The following is a 26,257-nucleotide window of genomic DNA, read 5'->3' as shown; positions in this document are numbered from 1 at the left end:
TAGAGAATAATCAGTTCTTCATTGCAATAAATTTATTAATTCAAAAATATTATAATAATAATACTAATTAAAAAACAGTAAAATAAAACAAAGTATGATCACCTTGGCTAATATTAATTGGATTGATTGGTCATGAATTATTCAAGAATCATACTTAAAATTCATAATTTGTAACTAACAATTATCTTGTTGATTTCAAAGTAAAAAAAAAGACTTTAAACCACTCTTTCCTGCTTCCTGCTTACCAGCAATTCTCAAAGTAATTGCAAAAATAGTAATATTAAACTTGAAGGAAGCCAAAAAAATTATCAAAAGGACCTTGAGTACAGTTAATTTAAGTCACAACCTGATGGCTGTAATTGATTCTCTATTTTCATTTCAAACGGACATTTTCATGATACTCATATAAATCATGGAAGTTATTTGTTCAAAGATGACTGGCTATATTAGATGTTGTGCAATGACACAATGAAACCAACAAGTTTCATGATTCAGAGTAAGAGACTAACCTGCCACGTAGGCAAAATCACCTGAAGAGACAGCAGCGTTGCAAAATCTGCTTTCCTTTCCAGTGGTTAGAGAGTGGGAATAGAAATTTTCAGTTTTCTAAGTCACAAGCCATGTTACAACACTACCACTATGTTACTTTTGATACTGATTACAAAATCAACATGCAAGCACACTTCAAAGCCAATTGAAATCGTGAATTCACAAAAAAGACGATAATTTTACATGGAAGCACGACAAGTTTTGTTCACTTTTAATTTTCATCTCGAACATTCTTGTGATTTAATGACAAACAATATTTAATCCATCACTTTTTGTGAAAATAAAAATCGAAGTAGTTTAAAATTAAATAATACACAATTCATTTCTACACTGCTCTAAAGTCATAATTTTTTTCATTTTCATGAACAAACCAAATGCATACAGATTCTTAATTTTTGAAAATAAAAATATATTTCTCTAGGAAAAGTTAAGAAGGGACAGTTTCTTGACAAAAAATCGTCTGATAATCTTGGGTTTTAATTGTGTGTGCATGCCCTTAAGAATCAAGATAATCAATAAGTAAAAGATGATAAACAGGGAGTGAGAAAATTGGCATGGCTCTGAGAAGTTTCTTTAATAAATAACAGCATAACAAAAATTCAAAATTTTAAGGGAGAGAACTTTCCAGATCATTGAATGCAAAGTTCTTTCAGCTCTTATCTTATTATTTTTCATCTCATTATTATTGTATGAATGTCCTTTAATACTCGAAAAATCATCTTTTTATTAACATCTGACAACTATGGTTACCTTCAAATTTTCTTAGTCATAAGAAAACTTGCTGAAAATTTTAAAAGATAATGTGAGTCCACTTGCTGTTGATTTGAAACAGAAGTGAACAGATACTTTGAAAAGTTTCAATGCCAGTACGCACTTTCCAATTCTAAGTCATCAATGTGTTCTCTACAATTATTGGTCATTCTCATCGCTTAATATTTTTCTGAGACAAACATATTTTACAAAAGTACGGCACCAGCAACTTCGAATCAATGCTGTTTTTTTCCTTAAATCTTAATAAAAATATAAAATACAAAAAAGGGCAGTAGTTAATAGAGCCAGCAACATACTTGAAAGCAAATCATTCAGAACCGTTTTGGTCTTTTACACGATCTATCTTCATTATTTGAACAACTTTTAGGAGTTTCACTCAATGATTGAAGGATTTTATCCGAAGTGTTGTGACCAAATAAAGTTGCTAGCAATGCTACACCATAGCCAGTTCCTCGTTCACCCTAGAAAGAAGAAAACAGATTAACGTTATTAAAAATTTTTAGAAAATACATAGCAGATTGTACATCAGACCCACCCAAAAGAAGTTCTACAGAATGGTGTATGACACCTTATTACCACTCTAAAGCAGTAGAATTCCAAATTTTACTTGAGAGAGTACTGGACTGCAGTCTATACAAAGAGAATGCTTCAGAATAGCAAACGTTAACTTTGAAATAATTTTTTGACACTTTTTCAGAGTAAGACTTCTTGTTATGTACTTACGCTGTACTTCAACTGTATTTCTATCATACGAATGCAGATTTATTTTAAGATATTTTAACTTGGCGTTACCAACTCACTTTCAAAAAACTCATTCGAGCAAAGGTTTCCCTTCTGGAATTGTACTGTTATATCTAGCATTAGAAATGCCAAAAGAGACAACTTTCAGACTTCCATCAACATTTTGCTCTGCTGTGTTTGCCAATTGCACTTAATATAAAATATTTATTGAGAATGATGGGTTTGAATGTTGAAACGATGGCAGCAAGGAGTGGAGGGGGAGATCAGAAGGTGCCAATTGCCTGATGATCTCTGGGAGGATAGCGGGCGATGGCGATTGGGCGTCCCAGAGTGCGAGGCTGCGCTGTGAAAGCAGCTTAATGTATATATGATGGGTTTGCCCATATATTGGTAAAAAAAATAAATAAATAAATTTGAAGGGCAATGACACTTTCCAAAAGGAAAAGATTGAGAAAATCTAACTTACACAGTATGCAGGACCTGCCATGTCCACATGAATCCAGGCGCACGGAGTGTCAAAACCTAAATGAGACTGAATAAACAGACCTGCACAAGATGGCTGGGCATTGCTGCGATCCTGAAAATCAAAGAGCAAATGATATCTGAGTGTTCACCAACTCTTCTAAAAAAAGAAAACTATTAAACAGCCTTATCCTTGCCGGAGTGTGGCAAATACATAGCTTAATTACAGACTTGCATTCTCTCTCATCCATCAATGAAACATGCAGGTTATAGCTGTTCAAAAAAACAGATTTTTCAAATACATATAATTTGTGCAATGCTCCTTCTCTCCTTAAATTCCCCCTTTGAGCCAAGTGAGAAGGGGACCATTATTTTAATAGAAAATTTGCGTGCAAATTGGTTAATGAGATTGCTTAAAGAGCCGATTTTGCAATACTTTTCATAATTTTTTTCTGATGTAGGAATAATATAACAGTAGAGTGAAAAGTGAGAAAATGCACCGCCTAGTGACGTCATCTGGCGGCATTTCTCACTTAAACACATGTACTTTATGTGATTAAATTATTTTGTCATATCTCCTCCAATAATTGTTCAATGTATGAACCAAAGGTATCCTCTTGTAACAAGGTGGAGAAATGGTGCTGGGTCTCCACCATTTTGCTGGGAAATCAAAGCCAAGTTCCATAAATTATAATTAAAGTCAAAAATAATTTTTTTTTTTAACTCAAATCAGAGCCAGTACAAAACTGAGGGGGGAGAGTGTTCAGCTCAGGCAGTTTGCATTGGAATATTGAGTTGGAGTCACACCGAGTGATTTAAACCGGTTTGGTCCTATTTAGACCTCATCAACAGATCACACTTGTCAGTGAACCCAACTTAACATGCCACAAAATCTAAGATGGCATTAAACTGCCGTCATGGATATGACCCGAAGCATGACACAAAAGTGTGATCCTCGCGCCATCTACCGTCGCTGCTGAGCAACTCTCATAATGAAACATGGAAAACCCGAGAAAATTATTATCAGGCTGGTTGGAGATGCGAATGCATCTAGACTCAAATGCCTGCTCCCGAACGGGAAAAAACACTTATCCCCAAACTGTGCGTACAACAGTGGTGTGGCGTGAATTGCGATGTATCGATTGTTATGCCATTTAAACCTATAAAAAAGGATCGATAAACAGGGTGTTTGCAGTGAACACCTTAATAATCGATTCTTTACCATAGGTTAAAATGGCATAACAATCGATACATCGCAATTCACGCCACGCCACTGGCGTACAAATGAGAGAAAAAAACACTAAGAAATGACCCAAACTGTATGTTGTTCTATGTATGTCTAACATACAGTTCGGGTCATTTCTTAGTGTTTTTCTCTCTCGTTTGTACGCACATTTTGGGTATCCTCGTGTTTAGTTAATTCAGCAGTCTCCACTTTGAAACAAAATTTATATAAGTTCTGACACCTGCAAATTCTCCATAATGAAGATATGTTTATTATCTCAGTATACTTAAAATAAGAGAGGAGATAAAAAGATAGAAATAATTACACCACTAACAGCGACAGAGTTCTTCATGTCAGCGACTGCAGAGGCATACTCTGGGAAGTGTAATTCTGGACAGTACGGAATTGGAAATAGCAAATCCCCAGAAGTCAATCCTGCTTTGAATGCTAGATTCTCCCATTCAGCGCTATTACTCAGAATAGCTCCATGATATTTACCGGTTGCTACTCCCTGAAGAAAAAAATACAGACTTGTTAGAAATCATCCTGGTACAAATATGTTTCGCACATATATGGCACTCAGTTTTTGCTAAAGTTTTAATTTGAAAGATTGATTAGACCTAACTGAAGAAGTAAAAATTGATTGTTTTATTTAGAGGAAAATTGGCAATGTTGTGACATTGTCAAAATTTCACTGAATTTGATGAAACTGGCAATGTAGTAAAAATTTAAAAAAATGGCATACTTGAGGTTATAACTTGCTGGTCTCAAAACTTTGAAGAAAAGTGCTAATGTGTTGACTGCACAGACAACTGCACAAGGGCAGCGCTTTAGGAGAGGGTGGAAACAAGTGAGTTTTGTATTTTGAAATGGAATAGCTATCAGACTTAAAGATCATGATTGTAAAAGTCACTGAAGTAAGACTGCAAAAATAGGTAGGTAAGGTTCAAGAAGGGATGAGAAATTATTTTCTACTAACAAGCACTCAAGATTTCTCTATACCTTCTTCTCTGTCAATGTCCAAAATAGGGTTTTTAGGAAAATTTGACAAATTGCATTCAACTTAGATTTTAGCTGCTAATAATAGCAGAGATTGCATTTGTCTCTTGACATAGATTTCATTCCAGGTTTTATTTGAATTACGGAGCAAACTAAGCACAGAAAAATAAACAAAAACCCACGTGTCTACATGTGCTGCACAGTGCTGTTGACATTGTCTGGCTGTCGTTGAAAAAAAAAACTCTTTGTTTCTGATCCGACCCTGAGGATCTATTGGAGCACAGTCCCATTTTTGCTGGGGATATTTTGATAGGTAGTTGGGCAATACAAGGTGTTAATATCTCTTTTACTCAAAAAGAGCACTACCCTACTTTCAACCCGGATCCTACCCAATGGATTTACACAGCCTGTATGAATACACCTGTTTTGCAGTGAGTAATTTCTTCATCAACACTTACTTGAGCGCCAGTTAAAGTTGCTATATCCAAAATAATAGAGGCTTCAAGATTACGGTAGGCAAAGACAACACCATCAGCTAAAACCAAACGGCCCTCAGCATCAGTATTATTGATTTCAACGGTTCTGTGAACACAAGTATGAGAGAATTGATTAATGATTTTGGCCAGGCTTAGATAACTTTCATTGCCTCACATAATGTGGAGAAACACTAAACGTTATTTGGATACAAGACAATAAGGACGTATTAATACTCAGGATTTTACTTTGCAAGTGTTTTTCCGATAAGAAAATTGAAGACGGATTTTATGGTGAAAATCTGCTCTCAACAGATAGAATATAATAATTTGAGATTCTATAGCAGTTGACGCTGACAGAAAGGTATTCTCATCGAACTAGGTTTTTTTCTAGTCGATAAATAATACAAAGCCAAAGGTGTTGACCCAATTTTTTCCGCTAACTAATGCACTCCTCCAATTCTATTGAATGATTTTGAGAGTTGTATCAAGTAGTTAGAGGTCCTTTCACACCCTGATGACTTTTTGACTAACTGAGCTATCGCTTTAAGATTTGAGGAAGTTTCTGGGTCAAAGATATCTACTTTTCCACCCCCCCCCTCCCTTTCAATAGAGAGTAGTGCTTAATTTCATAATCTTTTTCTACTTGCAGCCCCCTCCCTCACTATGGTACTTACTTGAAAAGAGGATATAAAAAAAAATTTAAGTACAAACCACAATTAATTTTCTCGAACTAATGCAAAATACCAGCCAGTCAAAGTTTCAAAACTGTAATTTATTAGGCTGGCATTTTCAACTGACAGAAATAACCTTCAGACTGGATCAAAAGCTATTGATCAATGTGTTGTAATTAGACTTCATTGTGAAAAGTGTTATTGGCAACTGTGCCGAGGTTGCAGATACACAAATGTGTTGAGTTAGTAAATGAAATACAAATAAATCAATGGAAAAATAACAAGAAAAAAAGAGAGGTAAAAAATACGTTGCTTCAGATTCATTTTCATGATAAAAATTAGAGGATAACCAACCTGCCAGAGTATAAAGTATGGATGTCATCAGGTCGCGTGGCTTTGGGCCCCACTGAATTTTCAGCTAAACAAAAGACAGCATGCAAATTCTGCCTATAACCTAACTTGACTACTGTGTAAAAAGCACCTAGAACAGCAGCAGCTCCTGCACAATCTCGTTTCATTCCAGGCATAGTTGTCTGTAAGAAAATAATGAAAAATCCAAAATATAACTATTCCAATATCTTATAGGAACTTCGCTTGTTTCAGTTTGGTGACTTCTTTTAGAGCAAGAACACACTAAAACTCCTCTTGGGAGGCAAAGATGAAAGAAAAAACTAAGATTGACAACTTTGCAAGACACAGTAAAATTAGGTAAAATCCGTTAGATCAACAATAATGTGCAAATAAAAAAGCCTGGATAAAACATTAGGCGTCGCAGAGCGCCAGAGAGCCCTGTGAGAGCCCTGTGTGTGTGACTCTTATGTATGTATAAGACTTACCAATAACAATATTGGAGGGGAAAAAAGAGAAGGGTTTACATATAAAAAATAAATTACTGAGCAATGTGGAAATTAAAATATTACCTGATGAGAATTGAAAATGTTTTAACATAATTTTATACCCGGATTTATGATAGTTTTTCAAATCAAAATCAAGAAAGTTTTGAGGATGAGTAAAGTTGAGAATTTTCAAGGATCTTTCAAACATCATTGTAGGACTTCTACGAAATTTTTCAATGATTTTCAACAATTTGGAAATGTTTGTAAAAGTCTTACAAAATGTCTTAAACATATGAATTTTCTTTTCTGATACCTTTATTCTTTACTACAGTCTTTACAAAATAAGTTTACGCCCTTTAAGACTGCGACAGAAGAGCCACCATCTTGATTCTTTCATATACTTTACATGTAAAAGTGACATCAAAGATTTTCTGTTGCAGTTTAGAAGTGCATACACTTATTTGGCATGGACTCCATTTGTAAGTAGAGATGTAAGTGTATGACAAATGGACAATGCTTCTGAAAGTTTACCGAGTCTTCATTGCAAAGAAAAAAAAAATAGAGGACTAAAATTCCCAACAGTCACTGACAAACTAAGGACTTTCAAGTACCAATCATCATCTCTTGCGTGAAGGAACATATCTCGATTGTGTTGTTTTAATGCTGCTTACTTACATTTTGTTAATTTGTAGGAGAACCGTTGCATGGATTTTCCTGAAATTTCTGGTGATTTTTCTTTACCCATACATCAGAAGACTCTTAATTTTCAGACCAATTCATGCCACGATTTTTCCATGAAAAAATGGAGCATCTGAAGAAACACTGAAGCCAGGGTTGCCACAGAATTTAGAAAATGAAATTCCCTGACATTTCCCTGACCCATTTTGGTGAAATTCCCTGACAATTGAAGAGGTGACGGATGATGGTTAAGAAGGCATAATTGAAAATAGTTCTCAGGCAAAGTTTCTTGCTCAAAATCTCAAACCCTTTCTAGAAAGCAAAGGAAGGTGATTCAACAAATTTTCCCTGACATTTCCCGGTTTTCCCTGACTTTTTAAAATTCCCAGACATTTCCTAGTTTCCCCTGACTGTGCCAATCCTGTGAAGCAGTGCGTACTTACAAGATACATTCCTTTGTGTGGGAGATGACAAAATGAAAATTTTTTCAAAATTCAATTATATGAAAGCTCTGCATGTGTGCATTTAAAAAATATTGTTTACAAATGTAAGGAGAAAGAAAAAAAAAAGTTAACAAACCTTTCCTTTAATGCTCAGACCACCAGTATCATAAACGATGCCTTTACCAACCCATGCAACAGTCTCAGTTGCACGAGGAGGAGTGTGTGACAATACAGCTAATGCAGGTGGGACGGAGGCGGCCTTACCTACTCCGTAAATCCCACCAAAACCTTGCTCCTTTAGTTCCTCACCACGGATTATTGTGAGAGAGACACTTCCTAATTCATTTTTGATAGCTTTTATTTCCTGGAGACAAAAAAAAAGTTATTGTCAGATGTAGAAACTTGAGGGGAATATACAAAATCTGAGATAATTGCTTGAGGTATACTTTCAGAACTAGAAAATAACATTGTTCTCCTGCTCCTACCACTCTAAATAAAATAATATATTGGATAAAAAAGGAAATGTTAGGTGCAGGATTTAAATAAAAGAGCCCGTGTTAGAGGGAACAATACATGTGGCTGAATCTGAAGTCAAGCAATAGGGTTTATAAGGTGGAAACGCAAATTTTTCGGTGCATTGCAAGACCATGTATAGAGTTTGAAACATCAATTTTCAGTTTTCGTTGAGAGGCGATTTCTACTTCTTTTAAGAAGCTAAGGTCCAAATTTGGAGCCGTAATTGGCATTATTAAGCATGTTATAAATGTTTGAAGTAAATCATTTCTAAACCTGGCAACAGCAACTGTGAACTTAAAGTGTTTTTCCCAAAGTTGCAGTTTATTGCCGACTTTGAAATTCCCTCAATGAGTCAATTTTAGAAACTTTCCCATGTTCTTAGCACCAGATAATGCAGAATTATTTCCTTTGAACTGTAGTATGGCGACTTATTTTCCCACTTATTCTTTGTTACAATTTCCCTCTCAAAAGGCATTTTTGTCTCACTTAATCACAAATGAACCTAAAAATAAGGAGAAAATCATCGAAAGTGAAATGATGAAAATTATTACCATCAGAAAATCATCGACATTCATTTCATTACAAGGAATATCTACAATTTTAGCTGTGAGTCGGATGCCTTTAGCTGCAGCTTCTAAAGTCTGGAGATCGCTAGATGTTAGGCTAAGATCACCTTCATTTTCACTTTCTCCCACGATAATGAATTCTACGGTGACAGTGGCTGGAACAGTCTGAGTGGCTGAATCAACACTTGACGGTTTTGATGTTTTCCGGGAATAGAGAGGGAATGCTCTCGCTACAGCACATGCTGAGGCAAAAACATCACTTTTTTCACATACTATCTGGAAACAAGTCAATTAATCAAATTAGACTTTCAGTTTGGCCAAAAATTTTTTTTAAAAAATGTTTTAAAAACTTGTTAGATATCAATATTTTGAGGGAGTCAAGCTCACCTCCATGTTCTGAAATATTTTAGGTGGCTCGTTAATATTTGGATGTTCTGTAGAAAAAAAGGAAACTAAAATATTATTATCTCCAGCCTCATATTTTTGTGTTGGTAATGAATAAACAACTATTGTTTCTATCTCTCTTGTACAATATCACTGCAAAAAATATGGCTCATTCTTGTATTTTCACATTGGTAAAGCTAAGCATTTAGTATTTTCATGTTCTGTTCACAACAGCGTTTGCGCCATAATTTAGGGTTTTTCTTTTAAGACAAATTGACAACTAAATGAAGCATAAAACAATGTTGAAACTACCGTTCTGCTTTGGGACATCTTAAGATGCTTATTATAATCTCATCTTATAATCCGTAATGTTGTAGTAAGATGGGATACCATGCGTATCATGATAGTGCGAGGCAAAACCATTCATAATTAGAATGGAGCAGGAGTGAATTAAATACTTACAACAATGTACTCGTTGACACCAAAAGTAGCAGACTTTACAATCTTGGTGATTGAGTGAGGGCTTGATGCAGAGTTGTGCCGTGATGATTTTGAAGGAAGTGCTGCAATCGTGGCTAAATTTAAATACAGAGGAATTGAGTCTGTTGGACTTGGGTGTAAGGCGACAAGGGCAGACAAATAAACCTAAGGAAAAAAGAATATTTATTAAGAGGGTAATGGCTTTCTTACAAAATAATAAAAAAGATAATTTTAAGATTATCTATTTTCTGATTGTCTTTTATCATAGCATCACAGATAAAAATGCTTGAGAGAAGGCATGCAATAGTAAAAGCATTTCCTAAAACAGCATTTAGTACAGCCAAGAAATACACAATTTTGAGGAATTATTTTTTATTAGTTTTTTATCTGAGTGGTCTGTAATATTTTAAAGTGGCTGATTACCTACTATGGATTATAACAAGACTGAGGAAAACATTTACAACTGAGAATGACTTTTCAGAAAAAAAATTCAGGACTAAAATGTTCCATAACATCAATAAATCAATGGCTACACATCAAGAGGCCCCGCACAGCTATGATGTTGAGTGAACGGTACAGCACATTGTAAAAGTGTACCTAAAAGTGCTTGTAACTTCTAAACTAAGCGTTTCCCTGTATGGTAAAATATGCTGAGGATACAGACTAAGATGAGGAATCGATTAGACAAATTTGTCCTAAATTCTAAAAAGGGCGTTTTTGGGTACCTAAGACCAAATGGTACATTGACAGATCAGGAATAAAAGATAAGAATCATCAGTTTGGTGTATTGATCACATTAATGAGTAAAAAAAATACTTACTTCTTCGGTAACCCTTGGCTCTAATTTACAACTAATGTCCCGAAATTTGACTTTCTGGAGGTTTTTCACTTGTCCGATGATCAGAACCGGAGAGTTGAGGGGATCCGATTTGGAGAGAGAAGCAGAAAAACTTAGAGATGTTGATGATGTCATATTTACGCCAGAATCACCCACAGCAGCTACAACAAAATTTCATTAATTTAATATGTTATCGGTTGATGGCTTAACTTCAGACAGAACAGGTATCTCAAAAATTGATGTTGCAAATTTCTTCTCGAATGGGGGCTTTTTTTCCAAAAAGAAACTTGCTTTCATCACTCTAAATTAGGTCACTCTTTTGCTTGTTAGTGATTTCTAGGGCTCAGACGCAAGGGCTTTCATCTTTTTGGGCTTAAAATTCAAAATCTGCCTATATTTTCTAATTGGTCAATGCAGAATGACGCACACTGCTTTGACCAAGCCACAAACCGAGACAAATCACCTAGAGTCAATATTCACAAATTCTCTTTGAAGCAACAAAAGCCCTGGACACCCTTTCAAAGTGAAGCTCCAAAGTAGTGGATGTTCGGTCAATTGTTGCAATTGATTGCCTCCAAAAGAAAGCGGGCAGCTCTCTTTCGTGACATCGATACGCAACACTTGACTAAACAGCCATCACTATGGAGCCTCACTTTGGAGTTCGACATGTGTCCGGGACGCAGGATGTAGAGAGGGGTGTTGCCTCACCTACTCTGTCCGCATAAAAATGTAAACTCTCATAAAAATTGATTAGCAAATTTCAACAAACCAGATTTTTTAAAGTTTAAACTGCAAAATATCCATGAGGAGCATGGAACTCTTGTTGTCGGTTGAAGCTTTTACCTAGGTGCTACATCATGCAAAAATTTGAGGCAAAAACAAGAGAGGTTCAACAATGCCTCTCGTATCAGCAGAGTGACACACTAAGGGAGGAGCGGCTTGTACAAATCTGGCTATAATATTGATATAATCAGTCCAAATTACATACAGATATGTAAAACTAAAAATATGTAATTCAATCTTACCTAAGCCTGTTATAGTTAAAGTGGAAATGTGATATACCTGGTGTCGTTGAATATATAATAGGAAAAAACAATCTTACTCTAGTTATTGATGGGCAACTGATTCCAATGAGAGTTACAGATATTTGATCTCCGGCTAATTGAACCTTCGGAAAGAAAGGCTCGGGGCGAAGGCGAACTGCGAGAAGACCATTGGAAAGAGTTGTTGATAATACTGATAATACGAGAGGATAATAGTCAAATGGCATGATAACATTTTCTGTAGTGTGTAAAAAGCATATGAATGCTTTATAAACAATTGAAGCACGGCAACGCAGCATCCAAATTTTGGCACAAAACTCCAGAAAATCAGCAAGAATCGTGAGTTGTGGCCGGCTTGATGAATGTTTTCTTTTCGGTGCAGAGCTTTTTTTTTTTGTTTTCATGCTTGTGCAATTGTGTGAGTGCAATTACATATTGAGCAAACGAAAAAGACTTCTAGTACGTGGATGTGTGAGTGCGAAATTTCTTGAGCATATAAATGAAGAGCCCAAGTTGACGTGTGCGTGTGGTTATCAGCAGCAATACCTGTCACCGAATCTTCCTTAGTATTTACAATGCAATTACCTTAGTTAAAATTGTAGGGAATGAATCAATTCTCATAATGTGTCTCAGTATCAGCAATTTGCTTCATTGATTAGCCAGTCCACTCGTAAATTTGTACTTAAACTTTGGATTATCATTCGAAACAAAATGAGTGTTATCAGCATCCCATGTCTAGTTATTATTTGCATCATCTCCCTAGTCGGAGGAGACGAGCACAATCACATTGTAAGTCATGTTTGTTAACCTTTCATTCCTCATTAATGTGTCACTGATTATCTGCTTCGTTTTTGCTCCTTCACTAATACACTTCAAAGGAACCATTTCTCCCCGTTAGCGCGAAGTCTCCTACCGATCAGTCGTATGTGTCATCCTCATATTGTCCTGCACTATTTCAGCTGTATCCGCACCCGTCAATGAGGAGTGACACATGTACCCATTAGTGTACATCACCATTTTCAAACATCAATTTCTGGGCATTTGATATTAGTGCCAACTCTGGTAGCTCAGACACTAGCGTTAACTTCCCGTGATTGCATTCTTACTCTGCTTTCCCTGTGCAAATTTTTCATTCCAGTTTTTGATGCTACAATCACCAACATTCTGACAGCTATATCATCTACTGCATCATTATCTTATCAGTTGAAAATTGTGTCAATTCATCCATGGAGATCTTGACAATTATTTCTCGGTTAACCTCTCTCACAATTCAGACATGTGGTAACAATGGTGTTTAAATCTATGTTTGTAAGGTATAGGCTTTCATTCTCAGAAATATCTAATTCTTGTATCTGCGTGCACCTGTGTTTTCAACTTGTGGAATAAGATACGCCCTCATAAATGCACCACCAAAGTCAACAGCTGTATATCTTTTGAAACAGCAATACCTAACGATGAGAAGTCTACATTGTCCGCTCTGATTTGAATTTCTTCCTAACCACCTTTAAATTAAATTTAATTTACAAGTCCAATGCCAAAGTAAGGGGCTAAAAAGAAGGCTCTCTCCTTAATGTGCAAACTCCTTCCAAATATCAGAAGATAAATCTTTATAGGAAAGGGCGAAGTAGTTTCATTTGCATCTGGAAATCAGCAATAACATGTCGTCATATTAATACTTCTAAATTAAAGTCAGTTAAGTTTAAATATTTTGACAGTAGATCTTGAACAGTAAGATTTGACCCAGCACTGGTGAAATTATGTTGACATACATCCAATTATGCCAATTATGTTGGCATGCGGTTTTCCTAAACCTAAGCTTCTACTTTAACTTGGTTGAAAAATGAATACCCAACATTTTCTGAAAATTGACTTGCTATGGCGCAGACGAATCAAATGACATTTTGTGAAATCAATCTGTGACCATCCTCAGTCATCTTTGAAAAAAGTGAAATTAGCTGGAAAATATGCTACATCACAAACAAAGATTTATAGTTTTGAAATTTCTTTATTGCTGTCAGAGGTTATTAACAAAAGTTTCTCATCAACCTGATGTCTCATTTCAGTATGAAGATAGAGATGAAGTTGTATTGTGGATGAATACAGTCGGCCCATATCACAATCGGCAAGAAACTTACAGCTATTACAGCCTCCCTTTTTGTTTTGGAACGAAAACAACCATTAGCCATTACCATGAAACTTTCGGAGAGGCTTTGCAAGGTGTCGAATTGCAGTTCAGTGGCCTGGAGATATTTTACAAAGGTAATTTCCTGTTTTCCAACTAAATGCCGCTTTTGAAATTGCAAACATAAACATAACAGAAAATGCTAAGTTTAAGCTATGATTTTAACACTTTCACTTGATGTTTAAAAATGTTGCTTTCTTAAGAAAAATTTGTGAAAATAATTTAAAGAACAAAAGCTTCCTTTAATATAAGGAGTTGGTTGCTCAAATAGGGCAGCATAGTGGCAAAGAGGTGTAGCCCCCGATAAGTAAGTATATAATTTTTTTAAACACTATAATCAAGGAATCATACCCTCACCCAATACTATTGAAGAAACATTACCCAATCCTCCTTTCTAAATATTATTTGTCAATTTTCAGATCATGTTGAGAAGTCACCATATTGTGAGATAGTACTAACTGAGGAAAACTTGAAGAAATTCATTTATGCTGTGAAGAACCATTATTGGTATCAAATGTATATTGACGATTTGCCTATTTGGGGTAAGTTCGAGTTTGTCTTCCTCTATTTTTCATAAGTATGGTGACATTATATTTTATTATCACATTTTTTCACATTTTTCATTGCTACAAATCTCTTTCAAATGATTTTACTTTTAGAAACTGTCTCAGGACAAAAAGCAAATATTCCCAATATAATGACGTATTGACTATTTGCACGGCATCAATTGCAACTCAAAAATGGTACTCTATTGCGAATATGCGTTTAAAGTAGAATAAGTGGTAAATAAAGTTAATTTTAATGCATAGCGTGATTTGGGAGTAATGCTAAAATCTCGGTGGAATTTACTGTTAACATCAAAATCAACCTTATTCTTCCTGCCGATTGCCTATGTAATTGTCTCAAGTCCTCATCTAAAATCCTTTTCTTCTTGCAAATTGATGTTGCAATAACCTCAGTTGCAGTCTTGGGACCACCTACCTTTACCACCCACGCAAAACTTGTTTGTCTTTTCTCCGAATCTGTCATCTTACCTATCACACCAATAAAAAATATGAACCCACGCTAGTCGTATGAGATTTTCCCCAGTGACTTTACCTCCACACTCCCGGTTTGTTTGATTAAAATTGTTTGTTTATGTTACAAGTTTTATCTAGTAATGACAGGCTTTCTTTTATTGTTATTATTTTCAGTATATTTTGTGACTTAAAGGAAACTTGGCTTTTCAGCTTAAAAGGGGACCTCTTAAGCACTGAGTTCATTACTTCATTCAAAAAATGTTTTATTATAGGGTAGTTACTGATATAATTCATTAATCATGAGATCGGACCCACTTCATTCAATTCAAAATGAATTTAACATTTCCCACAAAATGCAAATTAATGACTTCGCCTTTTTTAAAATAACTTTTTCAGGCATTGTTGGAGAGGTAGAGGAACTAACCAATGGGAAAACAAATTACTACATCTGGACTCATAAACGCTTTGATATTGGTTACAATGGTAAATACATTGTCGATGTTAATCTGACATCTGAGGACAAACAGAAACTTGAATTGAACGCAAAGGTCCGTTTCACCTATGAAGTAAACTGGAAGCCATCACCTGTCAGTTTCCGAGATAGATTTGATAAATATTTGGACCACAACTTCTTCCAGCATCGGGTATGTGTACTTTCTTATGACTTATGGCTCCAAAAGTGGCTTCACCTTCACATTAAGAATTTTTCGTCTTTTTTTTAAATCTCTAACTCTTTGCAAGGTAGAAGAAGTTCAGTATTGTGAAGAGACAGAAATCAGGATTAATATCTCTCTGGAGTGTCAATCTTTTTATAGTCTTTCCAAGTTTGTCTGTTTTCAGACTTGGCAACTTTTCTGGTTTTTATGTTTGCTGTAATCCCTTTGAGTTGTGTTCTTGATCATTAAAGTATGCATTTACTTTTCAAAATCAACTGTAAATCCAGAAAACTTTGATAACGGAATATTTTCCTTTTCAACAATACTCTATTAAATTTTATGTGTTCGTTGGATAATTTTAAAAATTTACTTGCGTAAAGTGGCTCACAAAACGATATGTGTGTCCAATGCAAAGTGATTTGACCCCCAGGGTGCATTAGCCCCGGGACTGGCAGTCAAATCTTGCTTTGAGAGCCCAGAACAGCTAGTCCATTATAAAGCTGTTCACTTGCTACTTTTAACTTTTTCATGATGGTCAAGATATCTTTTAGAAACAGTAACATGTAATGTTAATTTTCATTCATTACATTGTTTACAGATCCATTGGTTCAGTATTTTCAACAGTTTTATGATGGTCATCTTCTTGACTGGTCTTGTCTCCATGATCTTGATGCGGACTTTACGAAAGGACTATGCACGTTACAGTAAAGAAGATGATATTGATGACATGGTAAGTTGGGTATTTTACCTATCTGCTTTTCTCGACACGCATTTTTCAAAGTAATAGGGGAAATGTTGTCCATCTTTCTTTTCTGAAGTGTTAAGAAACAAAGCAAACTTATCGTATTGATTCTCAATTTTTGTCTCAAATCTTATGACAGAAAGTTAGTGATAGTCTTGCAAAAGTGTTCTCCATTTAATCCTTTATTACTGTTCAGTGAGTAAATAGCGAATGAGCAAATTATATAGCCTAAAAGTATGAATACCAGAGTATAAAAATGAAAAAATGGGTGAAACAAGGCCAAAGTATTAAGGTACTGAAAAGGCAGGGCATTGCAAGCCGTCACAGGTTCATTATCAGCTGCAAGAACAATAATGCAAAAATTAATAACAAATTGAGTGATGACCTGACGTCATTAACAACAGAATAACAACTACAATCAAGAAGCCACTCATTTTTGTATTCTGTAATTGTTAATGTTTGCAGTTGAAAATGAGCCTGTGACGGTTCACAACATGCAGCCTTTTTAGAATTCTTATATTTTAGCCTTATTTCGCTCAGTTTTTCATCTTTATTCTCTGATGTAAGTAAAAAGTTTTTATACATATGTCCCCAACAATGTCATGAGTAATATCCACTCCTAAGTTTCCCTGTTATTTGTGTTTTGCCTCACCGTTTTTTTCGCATACTGATTTGCCTTGTTTTTCCTTCTATCAGGAGCGTGATTTGGGAGATGAATATGGATGGAAACAAGTCCATGGAGATGTTTTCAGACCTGTGCCAAATGCTTTGATTTTTTCAGCCCTCATCGGATCTGGTTATCACGTTACTGTGGTCACATTTTTAGTCATACTCCTTGCTATTATAGGAGAGCTTTACACCGAGTAAGTTAATCAAACCCTCATTTTTGAACTCTATTTTATTCTAAGTAACCTTCGTTTTAAATTAATTTAGGCCTATTTTTAACCCCTTGCATTCTCTTGCGGTCCCCTTAAGACAGTCTCTCCTATGTAAAATTTTGTGAAGAAACCATATAATCCTAATAATTATACATAGAAAATATGAAGTATCCATTTCGTAGATTATTTTAAGTATTAATAAATCAAAAAGCATGGCACATCTGTCCATCAACCTCCAAGTCTTCTATTTGTAGTAGGTACATCAATTGAAAATAAACCAGAAAGAATGGCTTATAAGACCTGAATTTCAAAAAAAGAAATCGCCGAGTTAAAAATTGAAACTTGAAAATGTAATTCCATATTTTTTAGGCGAGGATCCCTTCTTAGCACTGCTATCTTCACGTACGCTGCGACATCACCCATCAATGGGTATACCGGTGGTGGTCTGTATGCTCGCATGGGTGGTAAATTATGGATCAAACAAATGATAGTTTCTGCCTTCCTCCTTCCAAGCATGGTTTGTGGAACAGCGTTCTTCATCAACTTCATTGCCATCTACTACCATGCTTCAAGAGCAATTCCATTTGGAACTATGGTGAGTATTCTTGTCTTTATTTCCTCAATCTTAAAATCTCATGCCAATTCAGAAAGGAGCTGTTGTATGATTTCCAGAATGTAAACAACTATGGTGGAAACATGCATGGTATTCAGTTGTAAATGAGACATCATGGAAGCATAGGGTGGGTTGAAAAACAAAACTTCGCATCTCATTTTGACTGTGATAGCAATAAAGCAACACCAATGATAGAAAAATGAGTGAAAAAATTGGAAAAATTAGCAGACCTTTGTGGAACATTCAATTTTTTGCAGAGATTTTGTGGTGATATAACTCTTTTATTTAAGTTTCAGCCCTCTATGCTATCCCTAACATCAAGTCACGGGCGCCATAAGGGATGATAATCAAAATATGCAGTTTTTGAAAAATCTTAACATTTTTCCGCCAGAAACTTAATCAGTTATGGTCCCTTGAAGACCTTAATAGTCGGGAGTTTTATCACATCAGGGATGCAGAAAGTTCTTCGCTTTCACATTTTGGAATCAGCCCTCTCATTTTTGGTTGCCTTCACAATGCCATCCACATAAGACTTGCGAGTTTCACTGTCTCCTTTGCATAAAAGAGTGCGCCTAACTATTTTCTTCCCATAAGAGAGCGCATTACACAGTTTCTGAAGTCAAAAGCTAAGCACTTAGCTGGTTTACGCCTTCTGCTCTCACATTTTTTTACGCCTTTTCAGAAGCCTTCACATTTGGCACGAGCATATACTTTTTAGTGTATTAGTTGCAGAGCATCTGTTATTACTAACCTAAAACTAGTCCTGTTATTGCTAAAATTATCAATGAAAACTGTAAGGCAGTCTTTACCAGTTCCTTTAGTGTATTGTCAGAGCTCTACCAGTAGCACTGGTTTGATCAATTTAATTTGAAGATAGATATAAGTCAAAGCTGGTGGTGGTGAATACGGAACAATTCATTTGTGTTGATTATTGTTTCATATTTTATTTTTGGACGCATTATAGGTTGCTGTTGCATGCATCTGCTTCTTTGTCATTCTTCCGTTGACGCTGGTAGGCTCTGTTTTGGGCAGAAACCTAGCTGGACAACCTGATTATCCATGCAGGGTGAATGCTGTACCAAGACCCATTCCAGAGAAGAAGTGGTTCATGGAACCTTTAATTATTATCATGTCTGGTGGTATTTTACCGTTTGGCTCAATATTTATTGAAATGTAAGTTGGAAATTTTTTTCTCCAAATCTCATCAAAGCTTGGCTCAGTCATTAGATTATAAACAAATTTCGAGTGTTCGCTTGATGTAAATGAGCTTCCCACCAAAAAGTTGAATGTCTCAGAATGGCCCACTTGACAATGCTATGACAAAGTTTCCGCACTTCTCCGACCTCTCATTGACAGTGCAGACGAAACGACAATTCTGGGAAACATCTCTTCCTTTTGTAGCAAAGATAAACTGGATGGTCAGTGTGGGTATCAGCTATTGTCTGAGGAATATCAAAACAAATCAAAGCTTGGAACGAAAAGCAAGAAAACCAGCGGGCCTTTGTGGGACATATAATTTTTTGCTTGGTTTTTTTAATTATCATTAATTCTTGCATTTTTGTAAAGTGGAGAGAGCTCTTAATGCACAGGAATTTTTTGATTATTTTTGAATGGCACTAACGTACGAAAAACGATTTTGAAGTCGAGTATTTTCAGTTCCCATTTAAATGCGCATCATTGAGAAAGTTAAGATAGCGTCGTCAATGCGGGTATGATGTCGATTGCCGCACTTTTAAGTCTTTGCAGCTGCGCACTGGTAGTGGCTGCACAGAACATAGACCTCTACAAAGAATGGGCAATCAGAATCAAGGAGGATATTCCTATTATTTTTTTTTTATAATAATAATGTTTTTCCCGATTTTCTCCCGTTTTAATCTACTAAATTAAATAACATTATTTTTGCAGGTACTTCATCTTCACTTCATTTTGGGCCTACAAAATCTACTACGTGTATGGTTTCATGCTTCTCGTGTTTCTCATCTTGATGGTAGTCACCGTTTGCGTAACCATAGTGTGTATCTACTTTTTGCTGAATGCAGAAGACTATCGATGGTGAGTTTATTGATATCTCTTAATCCAGTCAGATTTAGAAAAATATCTTTCCTCCCAAAATGTAGACTTTTTTGTGTAATATCAGTAGCTAAAGTTTTCCAAATCCATCAGTTATCACATCCCAACTAACTTCTTGTTGCTATCCTCCCCTCTAAAAGAAAAGCAAAATATCAAGAGAAAAAAATGGTGCCAAAAATCATCATTTATCAGGATTTGAATTGCTGACCAGCAAGAGGTTTGTAAAGATTAGTGCTCTTTTAGGGCCTCTAACTTGATCATGAACAAGAGGCTTGCACAAGTGCAGGGCAAAGAAATCTTGGGTGGATGTATCCTCTGTTGAATTTTTACAAGGCAGTCTCTTTTTTGACCACTTCATCAAGTATTTTTATGGATTTCAGGCAGTGGACAAGCTTTTTGGCTGCAGCTTCAACGTCTACCTATGTGTACATGTACTCGTTTTATTATTTCTTCTTCAAAACAAAGTAAGTACAGTAATTTTCGATTTTTTTTTTTTTTTTTTGGTAGATTATGCATAGTGTTCAAACAGTATTAAAACCAATGCCATGACTTTAAACTAAGCTAGATGAAAGTGTTTTCCTGGTCTTGTTTGAAAGACGGAGAAATTATATCTTGAATGAGACTAAGATCAGCCCATTTGGGCCAAAATTAAAAAAGTTATCAATGCTTGAAAAACTAAAGTCACGTTGACCTCTATGGCTTTTACAAAAATTTTGGCTCACTGAGATTGATCTCCAAAAATACTGTACAATGCGCTATTATGCTTAAAACAACTTGGCAACACTAAGAACGACTTTGCAACATTTTACCATTGTCGTCATCCAACTGAGAGACATAAGGGTCCAAAGGGCGACAAGTCTGGTCGTCGAGGACCCAAAAATTTGGGAAGTCCGGTCACTATGCGCCAAGCCCTTGTTACGTGCTTGTATCGCAGTCACTGAGTAATTTTTGCTCTGTTTTGTGCTAATTTTTGGCTGAATCATAAATTGTTGCTCTTTTCTACCTCGCTCTCAAATCATTACTTTTTTCATGTCACATACGAAAAATTAAGCTCAGGATGGAACAACAATCTCTCGGTAATTGCAATGTACTTACAAGTGGCGTCAAGGGGTTGTTTTGCACTGGCTGGACTTCCCCGACTTTAAGGTGCAGTCTTTCAAAGCACATTACCAAGGAAAATAAAAATAGGCCTTACATAAGTGCTCATCATGATATCTCCGTCAGTTTAAGGTTAACTCAGGCCTATTGACAGTTTGCCACAATCGCATTAAAAATTTATTACTTGCATTTTGTCTGTGATTTTTTCGTGAAGTAGTATCTCTACATATATTTATTCCCTTTGGTATTTTTTTTCTTTTTTTTTCAGAATGTATGGACTGTTTCAGACAGCATTTTATTTCGGTTACATGGCACTATTCAGTCTTGCACTTGGTCTCATGTGTGGCACAGTAGGCTACATCGGCACCTCAATATTTGTCAGAAAAATTTACTCAACTGTGAAAATAGACTGAACTGGTAACTGAATTAGTTCTATTCCAATTTGGGTTTTATGATCAAATTCTTGCAATTTCCTTAGTCCATTGCGACCTTTTCCACAGCTATCAACTATGTGCATGAATTTCTCAGTACCAAACAAATTAACATGTTGACTGCCATGTTAAGTGCCAGGAGTGCTGTATTTTCTGATTACCATGATGTCGGCCAAGCCTATGGGCAATCACTTTTTCCTACCATTTTCCTAAGTCATTGATTTGATACCTTACCGAAGTGTAGTTGTGACATGTGTCAGGAATCTTTGTGATAACCAATGAATATTAGGTAAAATTTGCAAGAAGTGTGATGTCATTCCTGGCTCTGTCTTAAATCAAGCCCCAAGCTAAAAAAAACCTCCGAAACTTAAGACTGTAATGAAGGAGCACCCTGGTTCTAAAAGACAGTCCACCTTCGGTCAATCGAATTCTTAATGCAGAGGCAGGGCCGAACAGATCGGCAAGGTTGTTACTCCATCTCAAGACTCCAAGAAAGGGTTCCATCCAGGAAGGGTTTTTTAGTCCATGGACATCCCTGCCAATACATGCAACCTTATCTCAGAATAAAGACTGCTCCTAGACTAGAAGCTCTCTTCCACAGTAGCCTCAACTTTCAAAGCTCAATTTTGAGCTTTTGAGTGGATTTTTCACTCGGTTAGTGGTACTACATAACATGTTCCTTGCAAAATTTCACTCAGGAATAAATGGTTAAAGTGAAAATCCCTGGCTTGTATCAGAAATTCATTACAACGTGATCATTCAGTGCACCGCTCTGATAATTTGTTACTATGTTTAGTCCCAGTCCACAGCTGTACCATATGAACAACGAGATCGATTTATTTAATTGTGCTGTGAAGAAGAAGGGGTATTTACTCTGTGGTAGTCAACATGTTGAAGAGATATCTGTGAGATTCTCCAAGTCATTCTGCGTCTATGTATAATTTTCCTTCATGAATTCAAGACAGTAATGTACAACCTGACATTTCTTCCTGTAAAATAAGGAAACTACCTACACCTTTTTTATTTTTATAGTTTTCGCAGAAGGCTCCATGAGGTATGTGTTTGTTGATTCCCTTTCAGGTTTTTTTAATCGGAAGAAGATTTCCAGTAAATTTCAGCTTTGTGATAAAACTAAAAAAGCGAGGCACTAAATTAATCTTGTTTTAAGTTTTCTGTAAGTTTAAATAATGGACATAATTCCTCCAGAGAACCATCCGAAGTTCTTCTATAAATGGTCGGGCAGCCTACGCCGGTAAGTTCTTGTCTAGCTCATACTGCTTTGCCTTGAGAGGAAATTCTATTTCAAACAAGATTAACAAACTTTTTTGCAGCATTTTACGACAATATTTTTGCAACTGCTCACAGGTAAAAGAACTCGGAATTACACAATTTTACGATTTTTTTTTCTTGTGAAAAATTACATCATAAAAGAATAATTCCGAAGTATCAGGGGGTGTCATGCAAAAGATTTAACTGAGAAATTCAAATTAATCTTACCTGATGTCCTGCTAATTCCTCAGATTTTTTTTACCTTTAAAAAAATGACTTAACCTCATCAGTCTATCATTATAGTGGTGGTGGCAAAGTGCTAATTGCATTAAATTTGAAGAGCCACCATATTAAGAGAACATGGTGCTTCAGAAATGCAGTCAAATAATTTTCTATTCTTAACTGTCTTATTTATCTCCTTTTGTTCAGACTGTGTGTCCTCATCAATGTACGAAGTAAACATTTGTGAGATTTTGCGTTTCATCACTATTTTTCTTTGTTGCAATTGTATTTTCATGTGATTCCACAGTTATCAAGGGTGTGTTTTAGAAAAGCTAGATTTTTTTATCCCATGCATACATGTAATGTACATATTGGTGTTAAACTTCTCCAGAAATTTTATACTCTGGTCCAGAAGATTTTATGTGAGGTCTCTGCAGCCTATTTTGCCCCCTCTTAAAGAATCCAGCAGGATTTTTTCATGGCAAAAAAACATGTACAACTGCGGCTCAATAGTGAAACTGCAGAGATGCAGATCTCAGGTGGCGATGTTGCAGACTTCCTGCCATAATTTATTTTCTACAGGGAAAATTACTGAATGTTGTTTTTTGGAAAATTTTGTAATTTTTTATCTTTATGTAAAAAATATTCTGCGACAATTTCTAACCATGTGTTGGTTCCGTCTCTTTAAAAAATAAAATAGGAGGAGAGGTTTTGAAACATCGCAACCGAGGTATGCAGTTTTGCGGTTTCACCTTCGAAGTGCAGTAACACAAAGCTTTTATTCTTAGAATTGTAAATTATTAACTTTATAAAGGCCCTCCAGGACAATGGAAAGAATGGACAATGTCCTTGAATTTTGATTTTATGCATCTTTGTTCCATCTCTTTTTTTTTTAAATCTGTGTTAAAAACAATCATTAAGGCAAAACATTTTTACAAATAATGCCCAGAAATTGCCCAAAAATACTTAATAGTAACTCTATGGAAGTTCACCATAGAAATCTTCAGGGTAACGCCGTATTTCAACCATATAAGAGACTTCAAAGCCTTCTATTATCCGTTCCAATTGATCTAGTCCAATCGAAGAGTCAAAGAAAGCTCAGTCTTAGTTGGAGAACGATTTATCTCCAAAACTTGATTCACTTAATACCGATTTTATTATAGCACATGAAAAATTTAGACTTTTTCTTTAAAGATCTGGAAACCAAAAAAAAAAAAAAAAAACACTTCACTTCAATTTTCGTCGTCCCAGGATGAGTTCGAATATTAAAAAATATTTTAGTCACTGTGCATTGAAAACAATACGCTGACAAATTGGAGTTTTCTTGAAACTCTTTTGATCTATTAGAAAAATTTCCTTTTCACTACAATGGTGAGCCTTGCACCTATTCACGTATTCAGAGGCGTATCAATTATATTTTCAGCCCGGGATGCTTTGATGAGATAAACATCCCCATAATCGTCCCCCTGGAGTCCAAACCATAAGGGTAATTTGGTTTGCTGCATAATCTTGGAGGCTTGGTTCAGTCAATCAAGGCCTCAAATAGTAAGTCAAACTTAGGCTCAATTTTAGTTAATAAGTGTTGTTGAACCTAACAAAGAAATGATCCTTTAGTCCCTCGTTTGAAACACCTCACAGAATCTTCACTGATATCGGTTCTTTTAAAATCTTAAAAGTATTACAAATGATAGATCCTTTCTATTAGAAAATTCATTCTAACATGAGCAAAATCAAAAACGGCAAGTCCTGGCTGTAAGCATTTGTGAAGAAGTTTGAGTGGTAAACGGTTTTTAAATACATGGTTTTTCCCTATCAAATTATTTGTAGAATCCGTCTGCACAACTACCATTCCAAAGTCATCAAAAATCACACATAAGAAAGTGCGAGGTCCTTATTAAGTGAAAAGTTACTTTTTGGTAAAGTCCCCTTTGCAGAAAAAAATTCAATGAAAAAAATAATGAAAGAAAAAAAACTGTATAATATGCAAGAGTGTGTGCTCTTTTTTTCTTCTTTTTTAACCCAAAATCACGAACTTTACCTGGCACAATAAATTTAGGAATAACATCAACATGTTAACATCATGTGCTACAGCTTCAGCAGATCATCTCACATCTATGTTTTTTATCACTTGAAGTTTTATATGTAGTTGTTTAATTTTGATTTGTTTTTAATTATTTGTTTTTTAATTTTTATATTTTAATGGAATCAAGTACGAGTTAGATTTCGGGATTTTATTCTTTACTTGTTTTTTCTTTATGTACCCAGGAAAACACTTGAGATAGGTTATCCCAAAACAACTGCCAGTAAGCCTGGTTGGACAAAAAAGGTTTTTTTTTTACAAATCTCCTTCAAAAATTTGGTGCACAGAAAGTTAATAAATTACAGATTTCTCAAACCAGGCCAACTGTCAGTTATTTTGGGATAGCTCACGTATCTCAATAAGAACTTATTTTTTTCTGATAGTAACAAGTTAACTTCATGCTCCCATTATTGTAATAGGAACAATGTGTTCACATATCCACTCTCGATATTTTGCTTCATCATTCAAAATATTCATCTAACAGAAGGGCTTGTTTCACGATATTTAGATTCCCTCTTTGTATAGTATCCAATATGCTCTATGGCTCTTAGTATATTTAAATATGAAATAATTTTAACTGGAGTGTACTGTGTACATTATTGAAAATAGTAGGTAAGTAGCTTTTCCATGAAAAATAATGTGATTCTCTTGGTTCTTTTTTTTTTTTTTCAAATACTTTTTTTTTAACTCAATGTTCTGAGTCGGTGAGCTTACCTACTTAAGTTTTCAGGGTGTCTAGTAACCTAGTAAATTTATCAGAATTATCAAGGAACCTTTTTTTACATCAGGAGAAACCAGAAAAAGCATGAAGTTCGGAAAGACTATGTTGATCATGGAATATTTTGTGGAAACCATCGAGTTTTCACTTTCATGCTAGGGAGAATTTAGAATTTTTTTCTTTTTGAAAAGTGCTAGACACCCTGGTATTTTTTCATTGGTTTAGATGAATGAATGTTGTCTTAGACTTTCTTGAATTTTATTTTCCAGTTCCTAATTGATTTAAAGTAACTATTTCAAGCATTCATATTTTCTTTACTTTGTAAAAAAATTGCCCTGTTGATTGAAAATGAAAGAAATGTATGATGATGGATCTTATTCAATGTTTGAACAGTAATAAAATGATGAATAATTACTAATATAGCAGCTATGGATATTAATTTCTTCCTAATCTATATTTTATACCCAGGTTTACTGCTATCTATGGTACTGGAAGTCACTAAATTATTCTAAAAATAAATTTAAATCGTAAAAAATATAAATACTAGAGGCACCATACTTTTAAAATCAAAGATGATTCTCTTATAGGGTCTACATCAAAT

The 26,257-nt window shown here is 35.3% G+C and overlaps 2 protein-coding genes across 4 annotated transcripts; one reads left to right on the top strand and one right to left on the bottom strand.

The window, feature by feature from the left end:
• Window positions 1-14: 14 nt before the first annotated feature.
• On the bottom strand, window positions 15-11,895 carry grsm (probable aminopeptidase NPEPL1 granny smith protein). Of its 3 annotated transcripts, none has more exons than XM_019058452.2 (10): window positions 11,738-11,895; window positions 10,618-10,796; window positions 9,780-9,962; window positions 8,919-9,209; window positions 7,988-8,215; window positions 6,249-6,427; window positions 5,206-5,329; window positions 4,074-4,259; window positions 2,528-2,638; window positions 15-1,781 (listed from the first exon to the last, which is right to left on the bottom strand). In XM_019058452.2, the coding sequence occupies exons 2-10, from the start codon at window positions 10,768-10,770 to the stop codon at window positions 1,632-1,634; spliced, it is 1,605 nt and encodes a 534-aa protein (XP_018913997.1). In that variant the 5' UTR covers window positions 10,771-10,796; window positions 11,738-11,895; the 3' UTR covers window positions 15-1,631. The 3 variants fall into 3 exon arrangements, with proteins under 3 accessions (XP_018913997.1, XP_018913996.1, XP_018913998.1); XM_019058451.2 differs by having other exon boundaries at window positions 11,661-11,870; XM_019058453.2 differs by having other exon boundaries at window positions 4,083-4,259; window positions 11,661-11,868.
• Window positions 11,896-12,156: 261 nt separating this feature from the next.
• TM9SF3 (transmembrane 9 superfamily protein member 3) lies at window positions 12,157-26,081 on the top strand. Its single transcript, XM_019058450.2, has 11 exons — window positions 12,157-12,467; window positions 13,742-13,937; window positions 14,280-14,402; window positions 15,276-15,523; window positions 16,134-16,265; window positions 16,974-17,140; window positions 17,525-17,750; window positions 18,733-18,941; window positions 19,674-19,820; window positions 20,219-20,302; window positions 21,205-26,081. The coding sequence occupies exons 1-11, from the start codon at window positions 12,390-12,392 to the stop codon at window positions 21,347-21,349; spliced, it is 1,755 nt and encodes a 584-aa protein (XP_018913995.1). The 5' UTR covers window positions 12,157-12,389; the 3' UTR covers window positions 21,350-26,081.
• The last annotated feature ends 176 nt before the right edge of the window (window positions 26,082-26,257 follow it).

The sequence above is a fragment of the Bemisia tabaci genome, chromosome 3 (assembly GCF_918797505.1).
Source record: "Bemisia tabaci chromosome 3, PGI_BMITA_v3".
NCBI classification, from domain to species: domain Eukaryota; kingdom Metazoa; phylum Arthropoda; class Insecta; order Hemiptera; family Aleyrodidae; genus Bemisia; species Bemisia tabaci.
Note: the sequence above shows the minus strand (reverse complement) of the source record. Positions and strands in the feature narration are given on the sequence as shown.

What these genes read in the sequence shown, in the direction of transcription:
- grsm (XM_019058452.2), bottom strand. Translation starts at nt 10,770, where the DNA reads ATGACATCATCAACATCTCTAAGTTTTTCTGCTTCTCTCTCCAAATCG. An exon ending in AGCCAAGGGTTACCGAAGAA is followed by an intron (nt 9,963 to 10,617) that starts GTAAGTATTTTT and finishes TTTTTTCCTTAG; the next exon opens with GTTTATTTGTCTGCCCTTGT. An exon ending in CAACTTTAACTGGCGCTCAA is followed by an intron (nt 4,260 to 5,205) that starts GTAAGTGTTGAT and finishes TTTTTTCTTCAG; the next exon opens with GGAGTAGCAACCGGTAAATA.
- TM9SF3 (XM_019058450.2), top strand. Translation starts at nt 12,390, where the DNA reads ATGAGTGTTATCAGCATCCCATGTCTAGTTATTATTTGCATCATCTCC. An exon ending in TGACGATTTGCCTATTTGGG is followed by an intron (nt 14,403 to 15,275) that starts GTAAGTTCGAGT and finishes TAACTTTTTCAG; the next exon opens with GCATTGTTGGAGAGGTAGAG. An exon ending in GGCTCAATATTTATTGAAAT is followed by an intron (nt 18,942 to 19,673) that starts GTAAGTTGGAAA and finishes TTATTTTTGCAG; the next exon opens with GTACTTCATCTTCACTTCAT.